This window comes from Salvelinus fontinalis, chromosome 15 (assembly GCF_029448725.1).
Source record: "Salvelinus fontinalis isolate EN_2023a chromosome 15, ASM2944872v1, whole genome shotgun sequence".
Taxonomy (NCBI): Eukaryota; Metazoa; Chordata; class Actinopteri; order Salmoniformes; family Salmonidae; genus Salvelinus; species Salvelinus fontinalis.
Genome location: NC_074679.1, coordinates 45795576 through 45823389, shown reverse-complemented (window position 1 = coordinate 45823389; position 27814 = coordinate 45795576). Strand labels below are relative to the sequence as shown.

The 27814-nt window shown below is 44.1% G+C and overlaps 1 protein-coding gene across 1 annotated transcript in view; it reads left to right on the top strand.

Annotated features, from left to right (window-relative positions):
- Positions 1-24343, top strand: part of LOC129812056 (calmin-like) — a 44713-nt gene extending 20370 nt beyond the window's left edge. Inside the window, exons 2-13 of the mRNA XM_055863965.1 lie at positions 7393-7454; positions 10758-10853; positions 11131-11214; positions 11435-11527; positions 11695-11888; positions 12074-12267; positions 12572-12654; positions 13156-15708; positions 18409-18593; positions 20730-20820; positions 20973-21031; positions 23056-24343. Of these exons, the coding sequence (XP_055719940.1) occupies positions 7393-7454; positions 10758-10853; positions 11131-11214; positions 11435-11527; positions 11695-11888; positions 12074-12267; positions 12572-12654; positions 13156-15708; positions 18409-18593; positions 20730-20820; positions 20973-21031; positions 23056-23197 (3836 nt within the window). The 3' untranslated portion in view covers positions 23198-24343. The remainder of the gene's footprint in view (positions 1-7392; positions 7455-10757; positions 10854-11130; positions 11215-11434; positions 11528-11694; positions 11889-12073; positions 12268-12571; positions 12655-13155; positions 15709-18408; positions 18594-20729; positions 20821-20972; positions 21032-23055) is intronic.
- The last annotated feature ends 3471 nt before the right edge of the window (positions 24344-27814 follow it).

Below are 27814 nucleotides of genomic sequence, written 5' to 3'. Positions count from 1 at the left end.
TTAAGGTTCGAGTTGGACTCTCTGTGGTCACTAAAGAACCCATGGCACTTAATCGCAAGAGTACGGGCGTTAACCCCCGATGTCCCGGATACATTCCCAATCAGGCCCATACCATCATGGCCACCTAATCACCCCCAGCTTCAAATTGGCTCATTCATCCCCTCTCTTCTCCCCTGTAACTAGTCCCCAGGTTGCTGCTGTAAAAAAGAACGTATTCTCAGTCAAATATAGGTCATATTTTAATAACATCCCCCCCCCCACACCCCTTACCATACTAGAATGGGGACCTTCCAGGTGACTGCTGTTCTAAGGACAGACCTCATCAAGGCTTTCCAAGAAATGTAAACTACTGTGTTGTACTGTGTCTATAATAGAAAACACCTCACCGGAGCTGACTCTAACGCTGCTCTTTCAGGGGGATAAAGCTTCGGCTCAGCATCCTGCATTGTTCCCAGTACAGAACCTGACCTCAACACTAGACTGACTTACTAAATCCACGCTCTGGCTTTACGGCGTTATCTCACAGTACGGTGTGGTGGGAGAAGAAACAACATTTCCACCCCTGAGTTCAAATGTCAAGGGCTCCTGAACACATGGCTCTTGGAAGGCAGTGTCCATATTTGCCTGTGGACTGTTGGAGGCTTTCATTGAATGGATGACATCTGGAGTTGACACATGTTGGTGGGCTAACAGACAGATTCCCTGGAGAATAGGGCCTGATTATACAAGCCTTTTGACAGATTGTCCCCAGACTGTCCCTAACAGGCAATGTTTCAACCAGCCGAGTCCACACTCCCCCGGACTTGTTAGTATTCGAGAAGTGTAACCTTTTGTGTCGTAGGAATCTGAATCGGACACATCGCTGTGACAGAGAGCGAGCGAGCGAGAGAGAGAAAGAAAAAAAGAGGGATCATTCTTTTCCATGTAGGCCTGTCTCTCATTGCCAAGACGTTAGGTGTCATTCCCTTTATTCAGCACTGTGCTGTCCACACATTTGTGGGGCCGGAAAAATAAACGAACGGTCTGGTTAGGAATTCTAGGCGCACAGCCACACACATGCTATAAATCACCACCAGCGCACAATGGTACACATTCACAGCAACACACACACTCCAACAGACTGAGGTATCCGAGTGGGTCCGGATGCAGCGTGCCGTAGTAAGTCTCTCCGTAGAGCCCTCAGATCTGACGATACGTGCACCTTTCTATTTGGCCCAGGCTCTGTTATTCCTAAGAGGAACCAATGCAGCGTTTTGGATAATGTACCTGGAAAATTAGATCAACACTTATGGATGGCCACGGTTATTAATATGTCCAGTGGGGCAGTTGGGTTTTCAGATGTTTTGGTGTGTTTTATTTAACTAGCCTTTCATGACGTGGGCATTTTCTCACATTGGCTAATTGACGACAGAAATGACTATCCTCATCACAGGGGAGGTGTACATGTCATGTACACTACTGTTCAAACGTTTGGGGTCACTTAGAAATGTCACTTAGAAATACACTGTAGACATTGTTAATGTTGTAAATGACTATTGTAGCTGGAAACGACAGATTTTTTATGGAATATCTACATAGGTGTACAGAGGCCCATTATCAGCAACCATCACTCCTGAGTGCCAATGGCACATTGTGTTAGCTAATCCAAGTTTATAATTTTAAAAGGCTAATTGATCATTAGAAAACCCTTTTGTTATGTTAGTACAGCTGAAAACTGTTGTTCTGATTAAAGAAGCAATGAAACTGGCCTTCTTTAGACTAGTTGAGTATCTGGAGCATCAGCATTTGTGGGTTCGATTACAGGCTCAAAATGGCCAGAAAAAAATAACTTTCTTCTGAAACGCATCAGTCTATTCTTGTTCTGAGAAATGAAGGCTATTCCATGCGAGAAATTGCCAAGAAACTGAAGATCTCATACAACGCTGTGTACTACTCCCTTTACAGAACAGTTCAAACTGGCTCTAACCAGAATAGAAAGAGGAGTGGGAGGCCCCGGTGCACAACTGAGCAAGAGGACAAGTACATTAGAGTGTCTAGTTTGAGAAACAGATGCATCACAAGTCCTCAACTGGGATCTTCATTAAATAGTACCCGCAAAACACCAGTCTCAATGTCAACAGTGAAGAGGTGACTCCGGGATGCTGGCCTTCTAGGCAGAGTTCCTCTGTCCAGTGTCTGTGTTCTTTTGCCCCTTTTAATCTTTTCTTGTTATTGGCCAGTCTGAGATAAGTTTTTTTCTTTGCAACTCTGCCTAGAAGGCCAGCATCCCGGAGTCACCTCTTCACTGTTGACGTTGAGACTGGTGTTTTGCGAGTAATATTTAATGAAGCTGCCAGTTGAGGACTTATGAGGCATCTCAACATTTTCATAGACTATGAACAAAGAGGATACAATAGAATAGAACAGTCTCGTAGAATGTAAACATTAGTTTATGATGATTGTCTATTGTCTTATAAGCGTAGTGTGATACTACAAACAGAAATACATGGAGAGTACATTGTTCATCTCTTGGGTTTCTCTCCTGGCTGAAGCTCTTTCTCAGAGCAAGAGCCTGCTTTTACTTCTCTGTGTGTGTGTGTGTCACTTTTTTTTCTGTGTCTGCATGTCTCTGCCTGATAGTGTGTGTGGAGTGTCTCCGTGTGTGTCTAAGTTTATGTGTAGGTGTGGCTGTGTGTCTGTTGTTGTGCCCGTCTGTGTGTGTGTATAGGGCATGTCGCTATAATAAGGGGGCCATTTCCCAGCGCTAGCAACCAGCCAGCAACCATAAAGACACAAAGAGCCTAGCTGCTCTGGTCTGGGCCAGGAGCTGGGTGACAGGTTTGAGCACTCAGCTGTGAGTGAGTGAGTGAGTGAGTGAGTGAGAGAGAGAGAGAGAGAGAGAGAGAGAGAGAGAGAGAGAGAGAGAGAGAGAGAGAGAGAGAGAGAGAGAGAGGCAAAGAACAGTGTCCAAACTCAGATGACACTTTGTTTGGATATGAGGACTAGCAGTACTTCTGTGTCTCAGCTGGAGTCAGCTGTTTGTGTTTTGCTGAATGGGGTGAAGGAACTCCTACATCTGTGAGTAAATGCCTCATTTTAGAACAAACACACACCAGAGGAAGGAAGCGATGACCCCATACTGAGAATTGCCTGGTGGCTGTTCATGGCAAATGAGGTTGTCATGAACACGAATGGTATTTCGAGAATGAATAAGGATGACGATTTCATTGCTGCTGGCAATTTTTTTCTTAATAAGGCATTTTATTAGCCTGGTTGCCAGTCTGTTTCTGCTCTCTTGCCAACTCCTTATGTAATTGTCATGTTTGGTTTGACAATGGAGTAGGCAAGAGCACAAACAGATCTGGGACCAGGTTGGGTTATTATTGATTGTCTCTCATTTTGTTTAATTTCTACTCACAGTATGGCTGTCTGTCTTTTCCCTATATCTATCAGACCTCAGGATAAGACCCAGATGCAAACAGTTCGACCAGTGTTGACCGGGGTGCACGTACCTGGTTGACCGGTGTGCCGGCGGTGGAATTCAGCTATGAGGGCTGGGTCCAGGATGTTCCTAGCGGGGACCGAGCATTCCTCTGGACCATAACCCTCCCAATCAAACATGGAATCCCCTACCCCGAGGTCGAACACTCAGGAGACGCCTCACTGTGTATGCCGGATGGCCATCGATGAGACGGGGGGGAAGGGGTGGGCCTGGAAAGTGGAGACAGAGGGCTGTAAGACAGAGGTTTAATCCTTGATACATAAAACGTGGGATGTATACGGAGGGTGTGGGGCAACAGAAGACAAACACCAGAGGGGCTAAGGATCTTGGAGATGGGGAAAGGTCCGATAAAAAGAGGGGAAAGTTTGTGGGACTCTACCCAGAGGGGCAGATCCCGAGTTGACAGCCATACCCTCTGCCCAAGATAATAGCGGGGAGCCGGCGTCCGATGGCGGTCCGCCTGTCAACGATACCTGGAGGTGGTTGGGAGAAGAGCGGACCAAGCTCTCTTCCAGCTACGCCGACAGTGGCAGACGAACATCTGGGTCGAGGGTATGTAGACCTTTTCCTCTATCTCCGGGTAGAGTGGGGGCTGATGCCCTTCGAGTGCTCCGTGAGTTGAGAGCCCAGTGGTCGAGCAGGGAAGGGTGTTCCGGGCATACTCCACCCACACAAATTGCTGGCTCCAGGTGGTAGGGTTGGCCGAGACGAGGCACCAAAGAGTCGTCTCCAGGTCCTGATTGGCACGCTCTGACTGGCCGGTGGATTGAGGATGAAACCTGGAGGACAGACTGGCCGACGACCCAATGAGCGTGCAGAACGCCTTCCAGAACAGGGACGAAAACTGAGGACCCCGGTCAAAGACCATGTCCACCGGATGTCCATGGATCCGTAAGACGTGCTGCACCAAGAGCTGGGCCGACTCCTTGGCAGAAGGTAGCTTGGGGAGGGGAATGAAATGCGCAGTTTTGGAAAACCTGTCCATCATTGTGAGGATAGTGGTGTTGCCATCAGATGAAGGGAGACCAGTGACTAAGTCCAAGGATATATGTGACCAGGGCAGGTGAGGGACAGGAAGAGGTTGAAGGAGGCAAGACAGAGCTTGCCGAGGAGTCTTGTTCTGAGTACAGACAGTACAGGCAGTGTCTGGGACAAACATCCGGTTAGCCAGAACCCCTCCAGGGTCCGGCTGGGAATGCTGCGCCTCACGGACCTGGTTCTATTCTCCAGACGAGGGTAGCCACCAGGCACGACGTAGGAAGGATGGTCTCGGGGTTCGAGGGTGTAGATGCGGGGCTATAGCGGCGTGAAAGCGCGTCTGGCTTAACATTCTTAGATCCTGGGCGGTAGGAGATGGTGAAGTTAAACCGGGTGAACAACAGGGCCCATTGAGCTTGCCTGGAGTTGAGACGCTTGGCGGTGCGGAGATATTCCAGGTTCTTGTGGTCCGTCCACATTATATATGGAAGTTCCGCCCCCTCTAACCAGTGTCTCCACTCCTCCAATGCCATCTTCACTGCGAGTAGTTCTCGATTCCCCACATCACGATTCCTCTCTGTGGCGTTAAGACGATGGGAGAAGAAGGCGCAGGGATGCAGCTTAAGGTCCAGGGCAGAACGCTCGGACAGGATGGTTCCCATTCCGACATCCGACGCGTCTACCTCCACCATGAACTTACGGGATGGATCAATATGGGAGCTGTGGTGAAGCGGTGCTTAAGGTCCAGGAATGCCCGGTCAGCAGCTGGGGAGGTGAGTACTGACAGGGGGAAAGCCAGGGTGCTGTAACCCCGGATAAAACGCCGATAGAAATTGGCAAACCCTAAGAAGCGTTGCAGCTGCACTCTGGACGTGGGTTGGGGCCAATCCACCACCGCTCTCACCTTTCCAGGATCCATCTGCACATTCCCAGCAGCTATGATGTATCCAAGGAAGGTGATGGTGGAGTGATGGAATTCACATTTTTGGGGTTTGACAAAAAGCTGGTTCTCCAGAAGACACTGGAGGACCTGTCGGACGTGGAGAACGTGTTCTTGAGCCAAGCGGGAAAAGACGAGGATGTCGTCAAGGTAGACGAACACGACCTGGTTCAACATGTCGCGGATAATGTCATTAACTAGGACCTGGAACACAGCAGGAGCATTGATCAGACCGAATGGCATCACCAGGTATTCATAGTGTCCGCTAGCAGTGTTGAAGGCTGTCTTCCGCTTGTCACCTTCCCGTATCCGTACCAGGTGGTGGACGTTCCAGAGGTCCAACTTAGAGAGGTAGTGGCCCCCTGGAGCGGCTCGAAAGCCGAGGCGATGAGTGGTAGTGGGTAGCGGTTCTTAACCTTGATGTCATTGAGGCCCCGGTAGTCGATGCACGTGCGCATGGTTTTGTCCTTCTTCTCCACAAAGAAGAACCCTTCTCCGGCGGGGAGGCAGAACAACGGATACCCCCTGCAGCCAGGGAGTCGTCGATGTATGTCTCCATAGCCTTGGTCTCCAGACCTGACAGTGAATATAGGCGTCCCCAGGGTGGTGTAGTGCCCAGGAGAAGGTCGATACCGCAGTCATAGGGTTGATGCAGAGGAAGCGAAGTGGCCCGGGCCTTGCTGAAATCCTCCTGGAAGTCCTGGTACTCCGCGGAAACGGCGGAGAGGTCCGAAGCTTCTTCCGAGCCCACAGGAAGACGTCCCAGGGCAGGCTGTGCCGACTTCAGGCAATGGGCATAGCAGAACGGGCTCCAGCCCATGATAGTACCAGCAGTCCAGTTGATAAGGAGTTGTGGCACTGGAGCCAAGAAAACCCCAATACCATGGAAACCTGAGGAGACTTGATGAGCATAAACTGTATAGACTCACTGTGGTTCCCAGACACACGCGGGTGGATAGGAGTAGTATTGTGGGTGACCCTGCCTATAGAGCGCCCATTCAGTGCTCTAACGTCCATGAGAATGGAGAGGGGCTGAGTGGGGATGCCCAGCTCAGACACCAGGGTGGCGTCCATGAAACTCTCGTCGGCCCCAGAGTCAGAAACCCAAAGAGATTTTGATTGCTCGCCCCACAGCAGGATGGCATGGAGAGGGGCGTGAGTAAGGGGAGAAGAAACATTCTCTGTATGTTCCACCAGAGTACTCGCACCTACTGATGAGCCTGGTCTTTTAATGGACAGGTAGACACATAATGACCGTCAGTTTCGCAATACAGACAACTCTGGGTGTTAAGTCTGCGTATTTAAATCCTAGTACCAAAGTTTTGATCCATTAAGAGAAACAGGCGTAGAATGACACTTCTCTGGCTAGGAAATGAGGAAAGATATTCACGAGGTTGTTGGATGGTACTCCAGTGAGACATTTAATGCACAACGACACACAGGTTAAGAGGTTTTTAATAATAGCCAAGGAGTGAGCATGCAAGATATGACCATGATTCACCAAATAGCTTCACCGTATTGTGTATGGAAGTCAGTACAATATATGATTGGATATAAATTGGTGTGTGTGTGTGTGTGTGTGTGGTGTATGCATGTGAGCATGTAGATGTGTGATGTTGTACGTTCATGCAAAGGTTCACATGCGAGGGTTGCATGTGTGTGTTTGCACGCTAAGTGCACCCCCTTGTTGCTATGGCGTGTTGACAGATCATGGCTGCAGGGTAGAGGTCTTGCTGATTAACGACTGGGCTGTGTCACAATTGGCAACCTATTCCCTATGTAGTACACTACTTTTGACCAAAGCCCTATGGACCCTGGTCAAAAGTAGCGCACTATATAGGGAACGGGGCTATTTGGGATGCTACCTGGTAGTAGATGAGGCTGTTGTCTTACATGAGTCAGTATTGATGCTGCTGGTCTCTTCTCTGTATTCCCATCTTTTATTCACAGCCACCATATTCACATCCTCCTCTATGTTGCTTTTCTCTTGCAGTTGAAAGAGAGGTCGTTCAGAAGAGGACGTTCACACGATGGATGAATCTGCATTTAGAGAAGGTAAGTCAGTCTACAGATCAGGGTTTGGGTCAATTCCATTTCAATTGAAAATGAAATTCCAATTTTCCTCAGAGCTCTATGAGAATTTTTTTTTGTATTTTTTGTTTACTTCCTGAATTGACTGAATTGAAATGGAATTGACCCTAACCCTGCTACAGTTCCCCCAAAAAATCCATCCCTCAAAATAAGCGTATCTTTACCCAACACCACAAACTGGAGTATGTATAGACTTATTCCTAAACCTGGGTTATTTTACGTTTCCGATGCGTTCTCATTTAAATTTTCCTGCCCTTTTTCTGACAACACTTTGAGTCTATCCCTCACACAAACCGAGTTGTAGCTTCTCCCTTTACCCTATAAATGATAAATGGAGCCAGAGGAACTGCTAATGCAGAGAGAGACAGTGTAAAACATTAATTTGTCAGTAAATGCTAATCTGATGTGTAGATGCTATCTGTCTGCCCCAGAGTAGATTTACTTCCACTTAATGCTGTACAGGTGGTACTGTGGGACTGCATCTCAAATGTCACTCTTTTTCTTATATAGTGCCTATAGGGCTTTGGTCAAAAGTAGTGCACTATATAGGGAATAGTGGGGCAGACTGTATATGCAAATAGTGCTAGATTAGATGTAATAGGGCGATTCCACGCCAGCATGGCCCAAAACTAGTTCTGGTATCACAGATTGTTCTGGCAATTCACATTAAAATCTTCATTGGGAGGAAGGACGTTTAACATTTTTATTACATTTGTATTTTTTAGAAAATTGTGATGAAAGTGGCAATTTCTATATGCCCTTTTTATATACATGCCTCCTGTAAGACCCTGTGATCCGTGAACCGTACATGGTACAGACATCATCTTGGTGTCATTATCAGTCCCTCCAGGATTTCGCAGAGGCAATTCTGACATTTTGCATGGCAACATGCGATGATTTTGTCCAATTTGTCGTGAAACTGCACTGACGAGGGAAACGGTTTGTTGACATTTGGCTTGATTGAACCATATTATTTTAAAAAATTTAACTACGCAAGTCAGTTAAGAACAAATTCTTATTTACAATGACGGCCTACCCCAGTCAAACCTGGACGTCACTGGGCCAATTGTGCGCCGCCCTATGGGACTCCCAATCACAGCTGGATGTGATACAGCCTGGATTCAAACCAGGAACTGTAGTGACATCTCTTTCACTGAGATACAGTGCCTTAGACCGCTGCGCCACTTGGGAGCCCAATATTATGCGGTAAATGGGTGGTGATTGGTTGAAATTGCGAGCCCTCTTTTTATACTGCGGGGATGGGTCAGTTTTGTGTGATAATATTGCGATGATTTGACTGTTTTATAGTGTGGTGATTGGTCAAATTTGCAAGCCCTCGCATAATATGCAGGTAAGTAATTTTAGATTTTGCACCAAAAAAATGTGATCGCAGAATCTGGACTGCTTTATAGTCCTCACAGTGTGCTCTTAAATATGGAGTATGTCTATAGTCTGACATAAAACATTTCTAATAAATGTATTAAACACAAAGCATAGTATTATTTATATCGCAAAAGTACCCCTTTAGATTTGATTGCTTATTTTTGACATATTATTTGGAACAATATAGTCTTTAAACACATCAGATTTCCAGAGTGGGTTCTCTGGTACTTTGAAGAAATGATCCATTTTATACATACAAATTGACATTATAGATCATTAACCAATCACAGCCCTCCTGCAGAATGGCACATTCAGCAAATCACAGCAGAGGGAGTTCCCTTTAAATCCATTTTCAAAAAATTGCTCATAACTTTAAAAGTAGGAGAGAGCCCACTCTGTAAATTTGACGTAAGTGTAGAGTATATTGTTTAAAAGAATATGTTTAAAAATGAACAAAATCAAAAAGGGTACTTTTGAGATAATAATATTAATAGTTTCAATGTTGAATAAATTAATGTGTTAAATTGTATTTCAGAATGTAGCGATACTCCATATTTTAGAGCACAGTATTAGGAGTATAATGACACCAAGGTGTTGCCTGTATCATGTACGGTTCCCTGGTTATTGGGTCTTATAGCGGGCATGTATAGGTCTGAAGAGTGCCTAACATGGCGCCTTTTATCGTGTTAAAAAATGGTTTGTTACAAAAGTAATTGGCATATCAAACATCCTTCCTCCCAATTAAGTTTTTATGTGAGAATTGCCAGAACAATCTGAGATGCAAAAATATTTTCGTGACATGCTGGCATGGAATAATCGCCATAGGCCTTTTTTGTACTTTTCCCCCCTCCTTTCTTCTCAGATTGCGTTGTGTAATTTGAAGAACTGCTTTATTTACTTGAATAGCATTCCTGAACAAATTACCAAGGAACTATGGTGAAAAGGCCCGCACATACGTTCTCTTTGTCTGCTAACCTACACGTACCCTCAGCCGTTCTGTGTTCCCTCCACTCTCAAGCACACATACACTTGTGCTCACAAATTGTTTACATATTTTTTTATCTTTCCCTTCCTTCACCCCCACCCCCTCCGCTCTCTCTCGCTCACAAGTGACACACACACACACACACACACACACACACACACACACACACACACACACACACACACACACACACACACACACACACACACACACACACACACACACACACACACACACACACACACACACACACACACACACTACTCTGCCATTAGTCATTCAGTAAGTTTCCCTACTCTAGCCTTACACCATTGTTTGCATTGGCAAGGCTGTTTTGTGCTTCTAAGGTTTCAGGCGACAGAGAGATGAGATGATAACAGAGCAGAGCCATAAGGCTGACAGAGAGAGAGAGTCCAAATAGTGATTAAGTCTTTGTTTCTCTCACACAATGAACCTCTCTTCTCTGACCCACTGTCTGGCGTTACATCAAATCTCTGACCCACTAATCGACAATCATACGTTTGTCCGCTGGGTTTCGATGGAACGTTTTGCTCACTCCCTCTCTCAAGTAAGCGTTCAGATGTAGAGCGATTGGTTCATGCATGGTTCGGTTTGATGTCATAGCTATTACGCAATAGCTGTTTTGACGGACTGCTCATTATACTGATAAGATCCATCTTTGACAGTTATTGGCAGTCCTACCAGCCAGCATAAAACCAACACCAGAGACATGTCAATGGTCGTTATACTCCACTACTTATGCTACATGTGCACTTAAGTCAGACATCAGACACACCCACTTTTAGCTGTTGCAGCGCAATAGCATCATCAAACTGAAATGTGTTTTTAACATCATCAGGTCTGTTGAAAGATTAACTCTCCTCTCCTCCTGTCTTCAGTGCACTCCCCCGATGGAGGTAAACGACCTGTTCAGAGATATCCAGGATGGAAGAATACTCATGGCCTTGCTGGAGGAACTGTCCGGATGCAAGCTGGTGAGATTTCCACCAACAATATCTCACCATCCACACAGTATTCAGATGTTAGTGATGCTTTGTTGATTCATTCGCCTGCATCACAAATGACACCCTATTCCCTATAGGCCCTGGTCAAAAGTAGTGCACAATGTAAGGGATAGGGTGCCATTTGGGAGGCAGCCGCATGGCTATGCTAGATATGGAGAAGTTGTGTGTTAAAGATTGTGCTTGAGTTCGATTTCGGTGGCTAACAATTCACCCAGCTGTTTGTTGTATGGTCGGTGTCCTCCTCCAGCTTCATGGATGGAAACAGTCCTCACATCGTATCTTCAGACTGAACAACATCGCAAAGGTCCTCACCTTCCTAGAGGAAAGAAATGTGAGTATCACAGCCAATCACCAATGAATCACCAATCACCTATTTAGGGAAGTGTCTAATAAACATCCTGAAATTATAGAAGAAGGTTCAGCGTTATTCCCTTCAATGATATTTATAGCTGAAGCTATTTTTTTCATATTGGGAGGAGCACCAGCACATCACTGTCTAAATATCCTGTTGATTGGTTGGATTGTTTACCTGGGTGTGTTTACCTGCACAGGTGAAGCTGGTCAGTATTGACGCTGCAGATGTCGCCGATGGCAACTCTTCCATCGTTCTCGGACTCATCTGGAATATTATCCTGTTTTTCCAGGTAAAATCTCTCTCTCTCTCTATACCGTCTCTTTCTTCTCTCTCCCCTCTTTCTCTCTCTCTCCCCTCTCTCTCTCTCTCTCTCTCTCTCTCTCTCTCTCTCTCTCTCTCTCTCTCTCTCAGATATTAAGTAATGAAATAAGTGCCTAGTCTTCCTCCTTCTCTCAGATCAAGGAGCTGACAGGGAACATTAAGAGCCAGTTCCCCTCGTCCTCCAGCCTCTCCTCGCTCCCCACCAGCTCCGACTCTGACACCTCCCACTCCAGCACGCCCTCCGATGAGAGGCCACGCTCCATCGCCATGAGGGATCATGGGAAAGCCATCAAGACGCTCCTGCAGTGGGTCCAGAGACGCACCAGGAAGTGAGTTGTGATTAGACAGCAATCATATGTCAAATTCATAAGAGACAAACTCACAAATAGGATATGGTATTTGATGAACCTGTGAAAATTCGGTAATACATACACACAAGTTTGAAAGTTTGACTGCAATCATGTTCAAGTGTTAGTGTCAGATGTTGCTGACTTGCCGAGTCTTGTCTTGTCAGGTATGGTGTGGCGGTGCAGGACTTTGGGAAGAGCTGGACCAGTGGACTGGCCTTCCTGGCCGTCATTAAGTCTATTGACCCCAGCCTGGTGGACATGAGGAGAGCTCTGCTGAGGACAGCCAGGGAGAACCTAGAGGATGCCTTCAGGACAGCCCACTACAGCCTGGGCATACCCAGACTACTGGAACCAGAGGGTAAATTATTCAATTAAATTCAGTTAAATTCAAACCAATTCAATTAATTTAGACTTTATTCATTGCCACAAGGGGCAATTATGCTAGCCTGATCCCAGATCTGTTAGGGCTGTATAGCTAACTCCTATGGCCGTTGTCTTGCCAAAATAGTTGACATGACAATGGCCATAGCAGTTGACAAGACAGCATAAAGAGATCTGGGACTGGGCTACAATTATGCTGTACAATCAGAGTGTTTTAGAAGATTTACCACTAGTCGATCTTAAGTTCCTCTGTTATCATTCCCGCATTTCCATCTCCACAGACGTGACCATTAACCCTCCAGATGAGCAGTCCATCATGACCTACGTGTCCCAGTTCCTGGAGCACTTCCCTGGGATGGAAGAGGTGAGAGAGACTGCATCCCAAGGGCTCAGGTCAAAACTAGTGCATTATATAGGGAATGCGGTGCCATTTGGAACACATTCAGTGTCTGCATAATATTCATCTCATGATCAATATATGATATATACAGTAGTTTATATAAACCACTAGATCAGGGGTGTCAAACAAATGTTACCCCGCGGGCCGCATTCGGTCTTCACCGAGGTCTGGACGGACGCACTTAAAATGTATTATGTTTCCCAAAAATGTTCCTTTATCCTTCGCTTTATCCTTCGCTTTTCGTTCCCCTGATTAGCTTTCGTTTCAATGGCTATTAGCAAGCTGGACAGAGTGAAGAGACTATAAATGTCGGTCTATTATGATTTCTACACAGCTTTGATTTGGTTTTTAGTCATTTCAATGTTGATTAAGATCGTACATTTTTTTTTTCGGCTTGTGGGCTAGATATTTGACACCCCTGCAATAGATGCACAAACCACAGATAACTCTCTTTCTCTCTCTCAGCCCCAGGAGAATGTATCTGATGTGATACAGAGGAGTGTGTCGTCGGGTAGACTCAGCTGTCGTGTCAACGACTCCTCCCACGACCTGAGGAATGGCGTTCACCGGAGTCGGGACCGAGAGAGGCCCTTTGTGGTCCGGAGAGACTTAGTCCAGCACCCGCCCAAAATCTTAATCTCCTCTGTCTCCGAGGAGCTCAAATCCCCCACATCACCGCCCGTGGTGGAGCGCTCCCCGGTCAACGAAGGCTCGTCGGTGGGGACCACCCCCAGCTCTGTCTTCACTGTCTCCACCTCCAGCTCTCCGCAGCCCTCGTTTGTCAACTCGGTCATCGGCTCTGTGTCCTGTGACTCCCCGATCAGTGACTCTGTGATCGGTTCGCCAGACTCCTGTTGGGAGCGCCTGCCGAGCGAGGCAGTGACGCCAGACAGGTCTGTGGGGAGCCGTAGCGATGGGTCGCTATGTGACAGCGGGGTATCCTGGGACATCCCTCCCTCCACACCCCATGGGGTCACACCTGATCTAGAGGATCCGTTGCCGTCGGTTATGGGGCCAAAGGCAGGAAAGCCTCAGGACGAGGAACAGGAAGTGATGCCGGAGCTGTTAATCGACGAGGGGAACTACTCTTTTAGCTCAGTGGAGAGCACACAGTACAGGGCTAATACACAGCTAGAAGAGGATGGAGAGGGACGGAAGAAGAAAGAGAAGGAAGACGAGGAGGAGGCGTATACTTACATTCTGGAACTGGGTGAGCAGGAGCCTGATCAAAGAGAAGGAAAGAACATAACAGAGAGAACAGGAAGTGACTCAGAAGGAATAGACACAACTACACGTCAGCGTAATGGCGTCAACAAGGAGCAGGGGCGGCCATCTTTAGAGTTCTCTGACAAGCCTCAGCATACTGACTCTGACCAGAAAAGGGAGAGTGTGTGTGAGGGTGAGAGTGTGTGTGTGGGTGAGAGTGTGTGTGAGGGTGAGATAGGTGGAGCTGTGTGTTCTCCTCAACACAAGGATATCAGTCGTTCACAGCAGGAGACCCCTGACCTGCATGAAAAGCCAAATCAGCAGGACGGTGTCCTGGAGAGGACAGACAGAGCATCAGAATGTGCCAAGAAGGAAACAGTGGAACCATCTACAGATTCCAGGAAGGCTGGAAACCCAGAGGAAGGGTTCGCTACGGAACGTTCTGATAAAGCAGAGGGTCAAAGTGATGTGACTGACAGAGGGGTGACGGAACACAGACCGACTACGTCACTGTCAGAGAGGGACAGAAATGGGGAGCGGTCCCAGGAGGAGTCAGAGGAAAGGCACAAGCAGGTCACAGAAGAGTCAGAAACACAAAAGAAGATGAAGGACGTTCTGAACGGCCATATAGAGTCGCAGGAGAACACTACGACGCAGGCGGATGAGGTCACAGAGCAGTCACAACTGTATATGGAGATGGACCAGAGTCAGACCATCCAGGGGGGATCCTCAGAACCAGAAGAGGAGAGCCATACTGGGAAAAAGGACCCTGAATCTCTGTCTTGCACAGACAATCGGCAGAGCTCCACACTCCCAGCAGAGGACAGAGAGGATAGGACCCAGAGCCCAGAGAGAGAGGCAGAGGTTGGGGATGAAGACCCAGACCTGCGTGGGCCCCCTGGAGGTGGCTTGGTTGAAAAGCGTGAGACAGCCCCTTGTGGTGGAGATGCTAAAGTGAATGTTGTAGTTCCTGAGAAGAAGAGAGGGGCAGAAAATGGCCATGACAGGGTGGATGCTACTGGGTCTGGGGCCACAGACAACAGAGAGACAGTAGTGGAGGTCCCCCATCAGGGCACGCCAGTGTCCATTATCCCCTTGGACATGGTGTACTACCCCCACTATGATGTCCCCATCTCCCATGTCACTGAGGCCTTCCCTGGACTGGTCCTCACTGGGCCGGTTCCTCGCTCTCCTCCCTCAGACACACACACCAAGAACCAGTCTTTATCCCTACCGCCTGGTCAAGAGAGAGACATAGAAAAGGATGCAGAGGATCATACTGAGGGTAGTCATAGTGAGACAGAGGCCTCTACTCTTGAAGAGAGAGGGGACAAAATGGCAGACACAGAAAAGAGTCAAACCAAGAGTGTCAATGTGGCCTATACAGACAGTGAGAGGAGCAGTGCAATGGAGAAGCCTGAAAGTGAACCAATGGACTTGTTCCACGCTGACATGAGTGGGGCCCTTGATCAGACAATGACATTGAGTGAGACTCTGGAGCCCATGGACCTGTTCTACCCGGATACAGATGACTGTGGTCCTGTAGAGGAACCAGAGAACGACGTGGAGACATCGCCGTGGTCCTCTTCCTTCAGCAAGTCAGTAGAGACCTGGCCCTCAACCTTCAGTGTTGCAGCGCTACAACCAGCACCGTCCTCAGAGCCAGAACCAGAGACACACACAGGCTCGCACACACACAGCCAGACAGAGACACATACAGAGACACACGCACACAGCAGTCCAGACTCACACATGAAGAGCCAACTGGATCAAGAAGATCTCAGAGAGGCAACAATGCAGAAGCAGGATAAGGTAAGCCAGTGTGTATGGACACAACAAGGACAGATCTGTGTATGTGTGTGTGTGCGCGCCTCCTGCATGCATGTGTGTGTGTGTGTGTGTGTGTGTGTGTGTGTGTGTGTGTGTGTGTGTGTGTGTGTGTGTGTGTGTGTGTGTGTGTGTGTGTGTGTGTGTGTGTGTGTGCCAGGCGATCCAAACAACATCAGAGTGACGTGACATTTCACACATACACATAGGACAAGGTCACTGTCTCATTATATGCAATAATCTGTCTGCATGTGTTATTATCTGTTCATCCTTTTTCTCGGGTTCTGTCTGACGTGTCTGTCTGGGCGTCTGATAATGTATGCATTGTTTTGGTGCTAGATGTTCTGCATACCAAGTCTTATTTAGCAGTCATTTCGTAAGCTGTGTTGACCAACCATGAATCATGAATCAATCATGAGAACGTTACCCATGATTTAAAGGAGGGACATTGGAGCTAATGTTCAAGACAGTTAAAAAGAAAGAGTGATATTTTTTATCAAGTGCTTTGTGCTACTCTATATGACTACAAGGGCTGGGAATTGAAAGGGACGTCATGATTCGATATTATCGCGATACTTAGGTGCCGCCGATATGATATGTATTGCGATTCTCACGATTCTATATGTATTGCGATTTGATACTGATTTGATACTGCGATTGTATTGCAATTTGATGTTGCAAACATACTTCTCACTATATGTCTTCTGCAGAGATGATAAAGCATGATAAATGAGTTTTGATCAGTCAGGGAAATAATAGGTGCTGAAAGCATGTTGGCTCACTATTTAAAAAGAAGATGAAGAACAAGCTATAGGATGAAAAATATTTGAGTTTTGGCACAGGTACAGCCGACCAGCGTTAGCTAATGCTACCTAGCAAAAACAAAGAAACAAACAAAAACATACATACACTAACGGTCAAAGTTTTAGAACACCTACTTATTCAAGGGTTTTTCTTTATTTGTACTATTTTCTACATTGTAGAATAATAGTGACGACATCAAAACTATGAAATAACACATATGGGATCTTGTAGTAAACAAAAAGTGTAAAACAAATCAAAATATATTTTATATTTGAGATTCTTCAAATAGCCACCCTTCGCCTTTATGACAACTTTGCACACTCTTGGTATTCTCTCAACCAGCTTCACCTGGAATGCTTTTCCAACAGTCTTGAAGGAGTTCCCACATATGCTGAGCACTTTTCCTTCACTCCGCGGTCCGACTCATCCCAAACCATTTCAATTTGGTTGAGGTCAGGGGATTGTGTAGGCCAGGTCATCTGATGCAGTACTCCATCACTCTCCTTCTTGGTAAAATAACCCTTACACAGCCTGGAGGTGTGTTGGGTCATTGTCCTGTTGAAAAACAAATGATAGTCCCACTAAGCGCAAACCAGATGTTGTGATAGCTGTGCTGGTTAAGTGTGCCTTGAATTCTAAATAAATCACAGACAGTGTCACCAGCAAAGCACCCCCACACCATAACACCTCCTACTCAATGCTTTACGGTGGGAAATACACATGCGGAGATCATCCGTTCACCTACTCAGTGTCTTACAAAGACACAGCAGTTGGAACCATAAATATACAATTTGGACTCCAGACCAAAGGACAAATTTCCACCGGTCTAATGTCCTTTGCTCATGTTTCTTAACCCAAGAAGGTCTCTTCTTCTTATTGGTGTCCTTTAGTAGTGGTTTCTTTGCAGCAATTCGACCATGAAGGCCTGATTCACACAGCCTCCTCTGAACAGTTGATGTTGAGATGTGTCCGTTACTTGAACTCTGTGAAGCATTTATTTGGGCTGGTAACTCTAATGAACTTATCCTCTCCAGCAGAGGTAACTCTGGGTCTTCCATTCCTGTGGCGGTCTTCATGAGAGCCAGTTTCATCATAGCACTTGATGGTTCTTGCGACTGCACTTGAAGAAACTTTCAAAGTTCTTGACATTTTCCGTATTGACTGACCTTCAGGTCTTAAAGTAATGATGGACTGTCGTTTCTCTTTGATTATTTGAGCTGTTCTTGCCATAATATGGACTTGGTCTTTTACCAAATAGGGCTATCTTCTGTATATCACCCCTACCTTGTCACAACACAACTGATTGGCTCAAACGCATTAAGAAGGATAGAAATTCCACAAATTCACTTTTTAGAAGGCACACCTGTTAATTGAAATGCATTCCAGGTGACTACCTCATCAAGCTGGTTGAGAGAATGCCAAGAGTGTGCAAAGCTGTCATATTTGAAGAATCTGAAATATAAAATAGATTTTGATTTATTTAACACTTTTTTTGGTCACTACATGATTTCATATGTGTTATTTCATAGTTTTGATGTCTTCAACTTTTATTCTACAATGTAAAAAAAAGAAAATAAAAAAATTAAGAAAATCCCTTGAATGAGTAGGTGTTCTCAAATTTTGGACTGGTAGTATATATATATATATATATATATATATATATATAATTTTTTACAAATCAATACTTGGAGTCAAAGTATCTATATCATTTTGTCCAAAATAATATTGTGATATCTAACTGTATCGATTTTCCACCATCACTGATGACTAGCCAGTAACCCTTTACCCCCACACCCACTACATCCATACCCTATTATCCTATCCAACAACCTCCACCTTCCCCTTACACTCTAAAGTAGTCCCCCCCCAATGTGTCCCCAGGTTGAAGTGAGAGGGGGCTCCAGGCTATCGGGCCCACAGGAATGGTGCTCCGTGCTGGGTGAGCAGACGGAGCGAGATGGGGGTGTGGTGGAGACCCACCGTGGAGCTGCTGAGAGCAGTGATCTCACCAGGACTGATGAGGAGAAGCCTGCCTCTGCTGCCAGAGAAAACAATGAGACCATGAGGTAGGATACTATTCTTAGGTTCCTGGTACAGCTGGGCTGTGTCCAAAATGGCACCCTATTCCCTTTATAGTGCACTACTATGGGCTCTGGTCAAAAGTAGTACACTGTATAGGGTAAAGGGTACTATTTGGGCCGCTGCCTGAGAAACACCGGACAGATCATTATTTTGGGGGAAAGCAATGTTAAGCAGCGAAAGACATGACTTCAGAACTGGGCCTCCCAGTTTGATCGAGCAAAGTGCCTTAAATTTACTCAATGAAATGTGTTTAGATCTGGCTAGTCATTGACATTAAGAGGCTCTAAGCAATTCAAATTACATAATGACATACAGTGCATTCGGTAACTTTTTCCACATTTTGTTACTTTACAGCCTTATTCTGAAATGAATAAAATTCTTTTCCCCCCTCATCCATCTACACACAATAACCGATAATGACGAGGCAAAAACAGTTTTTTAGAAATTTTTGCAAATGTATAAAAAATAAATACGGAAATATCAAATTTACATAAATTTTCAGACTTTGTTGAAGCGCCATTGGCAGCGATTACAGCCTCAAGTCTTGTTGGGTATGACTCTACAAGCTTGACACACCTTTATTTGGGGAGTTTCTCCCATTCTTCTCTGCAGATTCTCTCAACTCTGTCAGGTTGGATGGGGAGCGTCGCTGCACACCTATTTTCAGGTTTCTCCAGAGTCCAGGCTCTGGCTGGGCCACTCAAGGACATTCAGAGACTTGTCCCGAAACCACTCTTGCATTGTCTTGGCTGTGTGCTTAGGGTCATTGTCCTGTTGGAAGGTGAACCTTCGCCCCAGTCTGAAGTCCTGAGGGCTCTGCAGCAGGTTTTCATCAAGGATCTCTCTGTACTTTGCTCCGTTCATATTTCCCTCTATACTTACTAGTCTCCCAGTCCCTGCCACTTAAAAACATCCAAACAGCATGATGATGCCACCACCATGTTTCACCGTAGGGATGGTGCCAGGTTTCCTCCAGACGTGACGCTTGGCATTCAGGACAAAGAGTTCAATCTTGGTTTCATCAGACCAGATAATCTTGTTTTTCATGGTCTGAGAGTCTTTAGGTGCCTTTTGGAAAACTCCAAGCGGGCTGTCATGTGCCTTTTTCTGAAGAGTGTCTTCAGTCTGGCCATTCTACCATAAAGGCCTGATTGCTGCAGAGATGTTTGTCCTTCTGGAAGGTTCTCCCATCTCCACAGATGAACTCCGGAGCTCTGCCAGAGTGACCATCAGGTTCTGGGTAACCTCCCTGACCAAGGCCCTTCTCCCCCGATTGCTCAGTTTGGCCGGGCGGCCAGCTCTATAGCTCACCATTTTAGAATAATGGATGCCACTGTGTTCTTGGGGACCTTCAATGCTGCAGACATGTTTTGGTACCCTTCCCCAGATCTGTGCCTCGACACAATCCTGTCTTGGAGCTCTACAGACAATTCCTTTGACATCATGGCTTTTGGTTTTTGCTCTGACATACACTGTCAACTGTGGGACCTTACATAAACTGATGTGTGCCTTTCCAAATCATGTCCAGTGAATTGAATTTACCACAGATGGACCCCAATCAAGTTGTACAAACATCTCAAGGATGATAAATGGAAGCAGGATGCACATGAGCTCAATTTCAAGTCTCATAGCAAAGGGTCTGAATACTTATGTAAATAAGGTATTTCTGTTTTTTTTTTTCGTTTTGCCATTATCAATTATCAATCTATTGGGTGTAGATTGACGAGGAAAAAATTGAATTTAATACATTTTAGAATAAGGCTGTAGCGTAACAAAATGTGGGAAAAGTCAAGGGGTCTGAATACTTTCTGAATGCACTGTAATTCAATTATATAATCTATGCTGGTGATGACTGATTCTGAAGTGTTTTTTTGCAATAATAGTGGCTTTTTTCTCTCCGCTTTAATGGGTAAGATTTTTATTTCACCTTTATTTAACCAGATGAACAGTATGTTATGTCACTGTGTAAATAATAGCTAACAAGATGTTTCCTTTGTTCTGGATGATAGTGTTCGCACATTTTTTATCTAGTAGAAACATAAATATAGCTGTCTGTCTGTCTCTCTCTCGCTGTCTCGCTTTGTCTGTCTGTCTCTCTTTCTGTCTCTCTCTTTGAACAGGAGGGAAGGTGACAGTGATGGAACCACAGATGAACAGTGTTCTATGTGTTCCACTCCACTCCACCAGAGGAAGGTGGTTGGCTCTAATGAGGTTTGTTGCAAAGCATTTCAGATATTTAGGAACTGTCATTATTTCCTATGTAAGTATTTTACCATACGATGAGCCTTACAAAACAATACCTGTGCTTTTATCATCCTCACTCATGTATTTGGGATTGTAATACGTATCCCTCTGTCCTGTAGAAGGACAATCAGAAGAATGGAGCATCCAGCCGAACTCACAGTACCAAGTCTGACACCAGGTAAGAATATGAGTCAGTAGGCCTCTAGCCCCAAAGGGCAGGGTGCAGCATGACTGTTATACAGTTATAACTTCTTATGTTCAAAACAGAGGTTTGTTGCACAAACCGTTTCTCTCTTGCTCACTTGTCTGAGCGTAAGTCACCGGGTGGGGCTATCTTGTAGTTGCCGTGACAACCCTCCTGTATGAGTGTTGAGGTGAGGCATCGTGGGAATCAGAGACACACAATATTCGACTGATACCATCACCCCTATGAGGCACAGCTTGGCTGGTGTTGTAATTGTGTGAAACATTTACATCATTACATCATCTATAGCCGTCTGGGGAGGGAGATGCCATACAGATACGGTGTCATTTAGGACGTAGACTATCTCCCTTTATAGTACACTACTTTTGACCAGGGCCCATAGGGTGCCATTTAGGTCACAGCCATAGAGATAAAGATACCCAGCTGTCTGTAGCTCAGGAACAAAGATGTTGTCTTAGTAGTTATTCGGAGGACCAGGAGGAAATCTGACCAAGAAAAACATCAGGTGCTAGTTGTATGAAGGGTATAACGAGGGCCCATAGTTTTTCCTGGTCGTGTCAAAATTCCCGTACCTAGTTACAGTATTAGTATGAGACAAACCTTGTTCCATATCTCTTTTTGCTCTTGCAAACTCCATTGCTCATGACAATGAGTGACAAGGAGTTGGCATTATAGCACAAGCAGACTGGCATTCAGCCTATCCCAGACATAGTTCAATTATTAGTATCAGAAAGCTATTCAACATGAAAACAACTCTTCAGTCTGGATAAATTAAATCCATCCTGGGCTATTGTTTTGGTGTCACTAGAGAAGCCTAACATATAACAGTTTTTTGTATTCTACATTTTTATTCAACCTTTGACCCATTATACCCTGAATTGTAGCTGTTTATGTTGACATTATCTTTTCCCAGCTAGCACATAACGTTCTCAGAACCATATGTTTCGTAGAGCTTGGTGAGAGCATGGTTGTCCTATGATTATTTTGCATCTAACCTTCTCACAACATTCTGGGAATGTTGCAGGATAGCCAGCTAGCGCATAACGTTCTGAGAACCATATGTTTCTTAGGTGTGAATTTCAGTACCTAAGCCTAACCTTTCCCACAGGTTTACTCATGGTTCTATATAATGTTCTCAGAACGTTCAGAGAATGTTAAGAAACAATGTTCTTCTGTGGGAATTTCAGTACTTCAGCATAGCGTATTCTGCACCTTTCCTCATGGTTCTATTTAAAGTCATGTTCTCAGAATGTTAAGAAAACTTTCCATAAAAAAACACAAGAAAACAGTAGTAACGTTCAAAGAACGTTCTAAGAATGTTATTTAGAAACATATTCATTCCGTTCGCAGCGTCAACAATACTCTCTTTAGCCTATCTTGTTAAGTGTGTTCAGGTGTGTTGGCCGCGCCCACTAATTGGCCACACATAATCTTAATGAGTGTTTGTTTCCTTGGAAATGGGGTCCGCTTGAATAGACTATAATGAACAGCTTTGTATGAGTTAAAAAACCATGGCACGCTAGCTCCATCCTGGTGGCGCAATGAACATTGACATAGAACAGAAGATCATAGGTTCATAATCTCACTGATGCCATGGCACAATAAAAAAATGCATGTGTTTGCATGATTAATGCCTAAGCAAATTAATTTCCAGGTGTCCTATCTGTGTTGGAGTTCCAAACAGTTAACCTAAGCTATCAGTATTATTAAAAGTCTTATTGAAACATGTTCTCAATTTCATTGCATTCAAATAACCTATTATTTCCGTTCTCAGAAGGTTAGTAAACCTCCTAGGAAAAATTTCAGAGAACCATTGTAGAACGTTTTCAGTGTTAGCTGGGTTTAAAGTCTGTGTGGTTCTGTCGACCTTCTGCTGAACCCGGTTTTCTCACTCTCTCTGCGTGTGTGTGTGTGTGTGTGTGTGTGTGTGTGTGTGTGTGTGTGTGTGTGTGTGTGTGTGTGTGTGTGTGTGTGTGTGTGTGCGCGTGTGTGTGTAGCTGGAGGGAGATGAGGACTCCTACTTCGTTGACAGAGTACTACATTCTCCTACTGCTGTGGCTGCTCCTCTACTGCCTGTTGGTGTTGCCACAGATCGACTACAGGAACCTGCCAAGCCTTCTGCTCAACCTTGGAAAATGAATACACACACATACTGCGACACATGTACATACTGATACACACATCACAAACATGTCACACACACACGACACATACACACGCACACAACACTTTTTTTTAAATTCCAGAATAATTTATAAAGCTGTTTAGAGATTCTGCTCATTGTCTTTTAATGTGGCTTGCATTGATATGCTTAAAATTGTAAAGACAAACCTATAACGTTGTATGTTTTTCTGAGTTTATTGATGTACAAAGAAAGAAGCACTCTGAGGGCTATTTAATCCGTAGCGCTGAAGAGCTGCTTTATAGCGCGATCGACAGTTAAAGTCAATGTTCCCGCGGTCGCGGAGACTGCATTCACGGTAAATGCTGCATATGTCGGTTCAATGGGAAATTACCTTTACATTTTTACGCGGATCTTCAGCGATACTTTGGCGCTACTGATTGAATCCAGCCCTAAGAATGTAGGATTGTACGGTGCACAATTATATATTTTTTGTTGTTGTAGGTATACAGTTCAGGAAGCTTTGCAGTTGCCCATTTACATAAATGGCAATTTGGTGAGTGGAATAACAGGTATGTTTCAGAAACGTCCCTGATGTCCTTTTGGATTTTACATGGAATTTGATAAGAAAAAGTGTGGCCAATGAGTTATGCAGAAATATTTACACATTTAAGATGATGCACAACCTCCATTGAGCGATTAACTTATTAAGGTCCTGCATTCTCTTGAAGGGACTTGTCTTACAAGCTCAGTGGATTCTGCAGAGGCTTGGGAGTGTGTCAGTTGCACTTTTGAACCAGAGTATGTGAACTGCCAAAGATACAGTGTTTGGAATGCTGGATAGAAAATACAAAACTAATTCACCATCAGCAAATTATGAAATATAAGTTTAACACAGTTGAAATAGTTTTGAAGTGACAATATGGATTTACTAATAATGTTGGTTTTATTTTAGGAATATTTTAAGAATGCTGGAGTAAATGTCTATGGATCAGTTGAAAATACAGTATATGAATGGATTTTTTTAAAGTGTGATTATTAATTCCTTTATTAAATGCTATGTTTGTATGCCTGTGGGTTGTTTTTTAAACTGCTGTTATTGATTCAGCCGTGCTTGAACTTGTTAGAGCCCTTCAATAAAAAGAGAATGCTTTATGAATAAATGTTTATTTATAAAATACCATTTTTTAACAACATCTGTAATTAAGTACAGTACTATCATCATTTTTTGTTGTTGCATTTTTAATAATTTTAATCGGATTAGTTTACAGCCACTTAAATCTTCGATATAATTCCCCTAACAACAAGCACAGAATTCCTACACATGGATAAACCGAACTGGAATTATAAAGTGTGTGTAGTTATGTGCGAAAGCCATACTTTACATGACTTCATGTCCAGCAGCTGTCCATATGAATTCTGTTTAATAGATTGCCTTACAGACACTGCATATGTTAATGAGATCTATATCTGCATGATTATGCCCAAGGGACACAATACATACTGCCTATCTAATTGTGAATGAAGTGACCTAGTACGGCCTCAGAGAGGTCATCTTGCTTTTGTATTGGAACCCATTCTGTTCAAAAGCACCAGTCAAGTACAACGGGTCGTTCCACGAAAAGAGTGCCTTTGGCTTCCCTTTGATATTTGAAGTAGAAATTGTGCACCAATATTGCATTTTAAAAGCCTGGTTTGTTAAATGAAGTGCAGCATTTTGGCATGTCATTCCATGTGCCCTCTAACTTCTAGGGAAGATTTTAACCCACTTAACCCCAACATTTCTCCAAGTTTTCACCATCATTGCAAAGCCCTAGTTATTTAGTTTCTTTGACAAAGTCCTTTCTGAAGATGATTATTTATTTCATGTGATTAGTAATTCATTTACGTCTGTCCCTCATTTGAAGGTCAACCCTGTTACGTGAACTGAACTCTCATTTTAATATGGTGAAACTAATTATAAGAATCAAATAAAAATCTAAAGAGACATTAAACACCTAACAGTGAAATAATAGTGTAAAAGCAGAGGAGCTAGTTCTACTCTTTCTGGCCAGTTTCTGTTGTTTTGTGGTGGAAAACTGAGCGGGTTGAGCATGAAACGTCAACCCTGTTACCCATAGATAGACAGGCTAGAAATGTTTCAAGAATTAAACATATTTTTGTGACGCTTGCATTCAATTGTCACTCCCTGTAGCGTCTATTCTCCCTGTCACAAGGGGATGTATCGTCAACCCTGTTACTTTATTAGGCACTTAATAGGCACTTACTATAGTCATTTTATAAAATTCAACCTCTTGAGATAGGAACACTTTTTTTATGAAGCTCTTTATGACAAGAATGTTCAAATGAGGTGAAATCTAAAGTTACTTTTTGAGGAACTTACACTTCTCAAATGGCACTGAATTGGTGGAATGACCCAATAAATGACATGTTTTGCCCTTTGTTGTATCGTTTATTTGATTGGTTAATCCAGATTGATTTCATGCCTGATGCATGAGTAGTAGTTACAACTCACAGAATTTTGTTCTAGTTTATGGTGAGTATTCCCATTTGGAGATATGGTTTGGGAAACATTGTAAACATTAGCCCCTGAAGTAGGAAATATTATATAACTGACTGGGTAAAACAACAAGTACCCTACAGTGCCTAGTGCCTTCCCTTGGAAGCAAATAGCACATTTCCTGAGTCCTTTTTGTTAGTAAATATAGTCAGAGTTAATCTGGGATGATTTATAAATCATTTTCGGTTCGCACTAATGTCGTAAGATAAATTGCCAAAATGCCATAGTCTACAGCATGCCGCGTTAGCAGGAAATGATCCAGGGCCATAATAATCTAATCAAATTGTATTTGTCACATGCTTCGTAAACAACGGGTGTAGACTAACAGGGAAATGCTTACTTACGGGCCCTTCTCAACAATGCAGAGAGAAATACAGAAAAATAACAACATGAGGAATAAATACACAATGAGTAATGATAACTTGGCTGTATACTGGACACGGGGTGCCAGTACTGACTTGATGTGCAGGAGTATGAGATAATTGAGGTAGATACTGTATGTATATATAGGTAGGGGTAAAGTGATTAGGCAACAGAATTGATAATAAACAGTAGTGGCAGTGTATGTGATTTAGTTAGTGTAAAAGGGGGTCAATGTGGATATTCTAGGTAGCAACAGTTGTAGTCTGAAGTTTACATACACCTTAGCCAAACACAATTAAACTCAGTTTTTCACAATTCCTGACATTTAATCCTAGTAAAAAATCCCTGTCTTAGGTCAGTTAGGATCACCACTTTATTTTAAGAATGTGAAATGTCAGAATAATAGTAGAGAATTATTTATTTCAGCTTTAATTTCTTTCATCACATTCCCAGTGGGTCGGAAGTTTACATACACCCAATTAGTATTTGGTAGCATTGCCTGTAAATTGTTTAACTTGGATCAAACATTTCGGGTAGCCTTCCACAAGTTTCCCACAATAAGTTGGGTGAATTTTGGCCCATTCCTCCTGACAGAGCTGGTGTAACTCAGTTAGGTTTAGTGGCCTCCTTGCTCGCACACGCTTTTTCAGTTCTGCCCACAAATGTTATATGGGATTGAGGTTAGGGCTTTGTGATGGCGACTCCAATACCTTGACTTTGTTGTCCTTAAGCCATTTTGCCACAACTTTTCCTCCCACTTTTTCCTCCAAACATAACAATGGTCATTATGGCCAAACAGTTATATTTTTGTTTCATCAGACCAGATGACATTTCTCCAAAAAGTACAATCTTTGTCCCCATGTGTAGTTCCAAACCGTAGTCTGGCTTTTTTATGGCGGTTTTGGAGCAGTGGCTTCTTCCTTGCTGAAATGTCGATATAGGACTCTTTTTTACTGGATATAGATACTTTTGTACCTGTTTCCTCCAGCATCTTCACAAGGTCCTTTGCTGTTGTTCTGGGGTTGAGTTGCACTTTTCGCAGCAAATTACGTTCATCTCTAGGAGACAGAGTGCGTCTTCTTCCTGAACGGTATGACGGCTGCGTGGTCCCGTGGTGTTTATACTTGCGTACTATTGTTTGTACAGATGAACGTGGTACCTTCAGGTGTTTGGAAATTGCTCCCAAGGATGAACCAGACTTGTGGAGGTCAACAATTGTTTTTCTGAAGCTTGGCTTGGCTGTTTTCTTTTGATTTTCCCATGATGTCAAGCAAAGAGGCACTGAGTTTGAAGGTAGGCCTTGAAATAAATCAACAGGTACAACTCCAATTGACTTAAATTATGTTAATTAGCCTATCAGAAGCTTCTAAAGCCATAACACAATTTTCTGGAATTTTCCAAGCTGTTTAAAGGCACAGTCAACTTAGTGTATGTAAACTTCTGACCCACTGGAATTGTGATACAGTGAATTATAAGTGAAATAATCTGTCTGTAAACAATTGTTGGAAAATTGACTTGTGTCATGCACAAAGTAGATGTCCTAACCGACTTGCCAAAACTATAGTTTGTTAACAAGAAATTTGTGGAGTGGTTGAAAAACGAGTTTTAATGACTCCAACCTAAGTGTATGTAAACTTCCGACCAACTGTATTTGGTTAACTATTTAGCAGTTTTATAGCTTGGGGGTAGGCCTGATCACCATCAATGATGA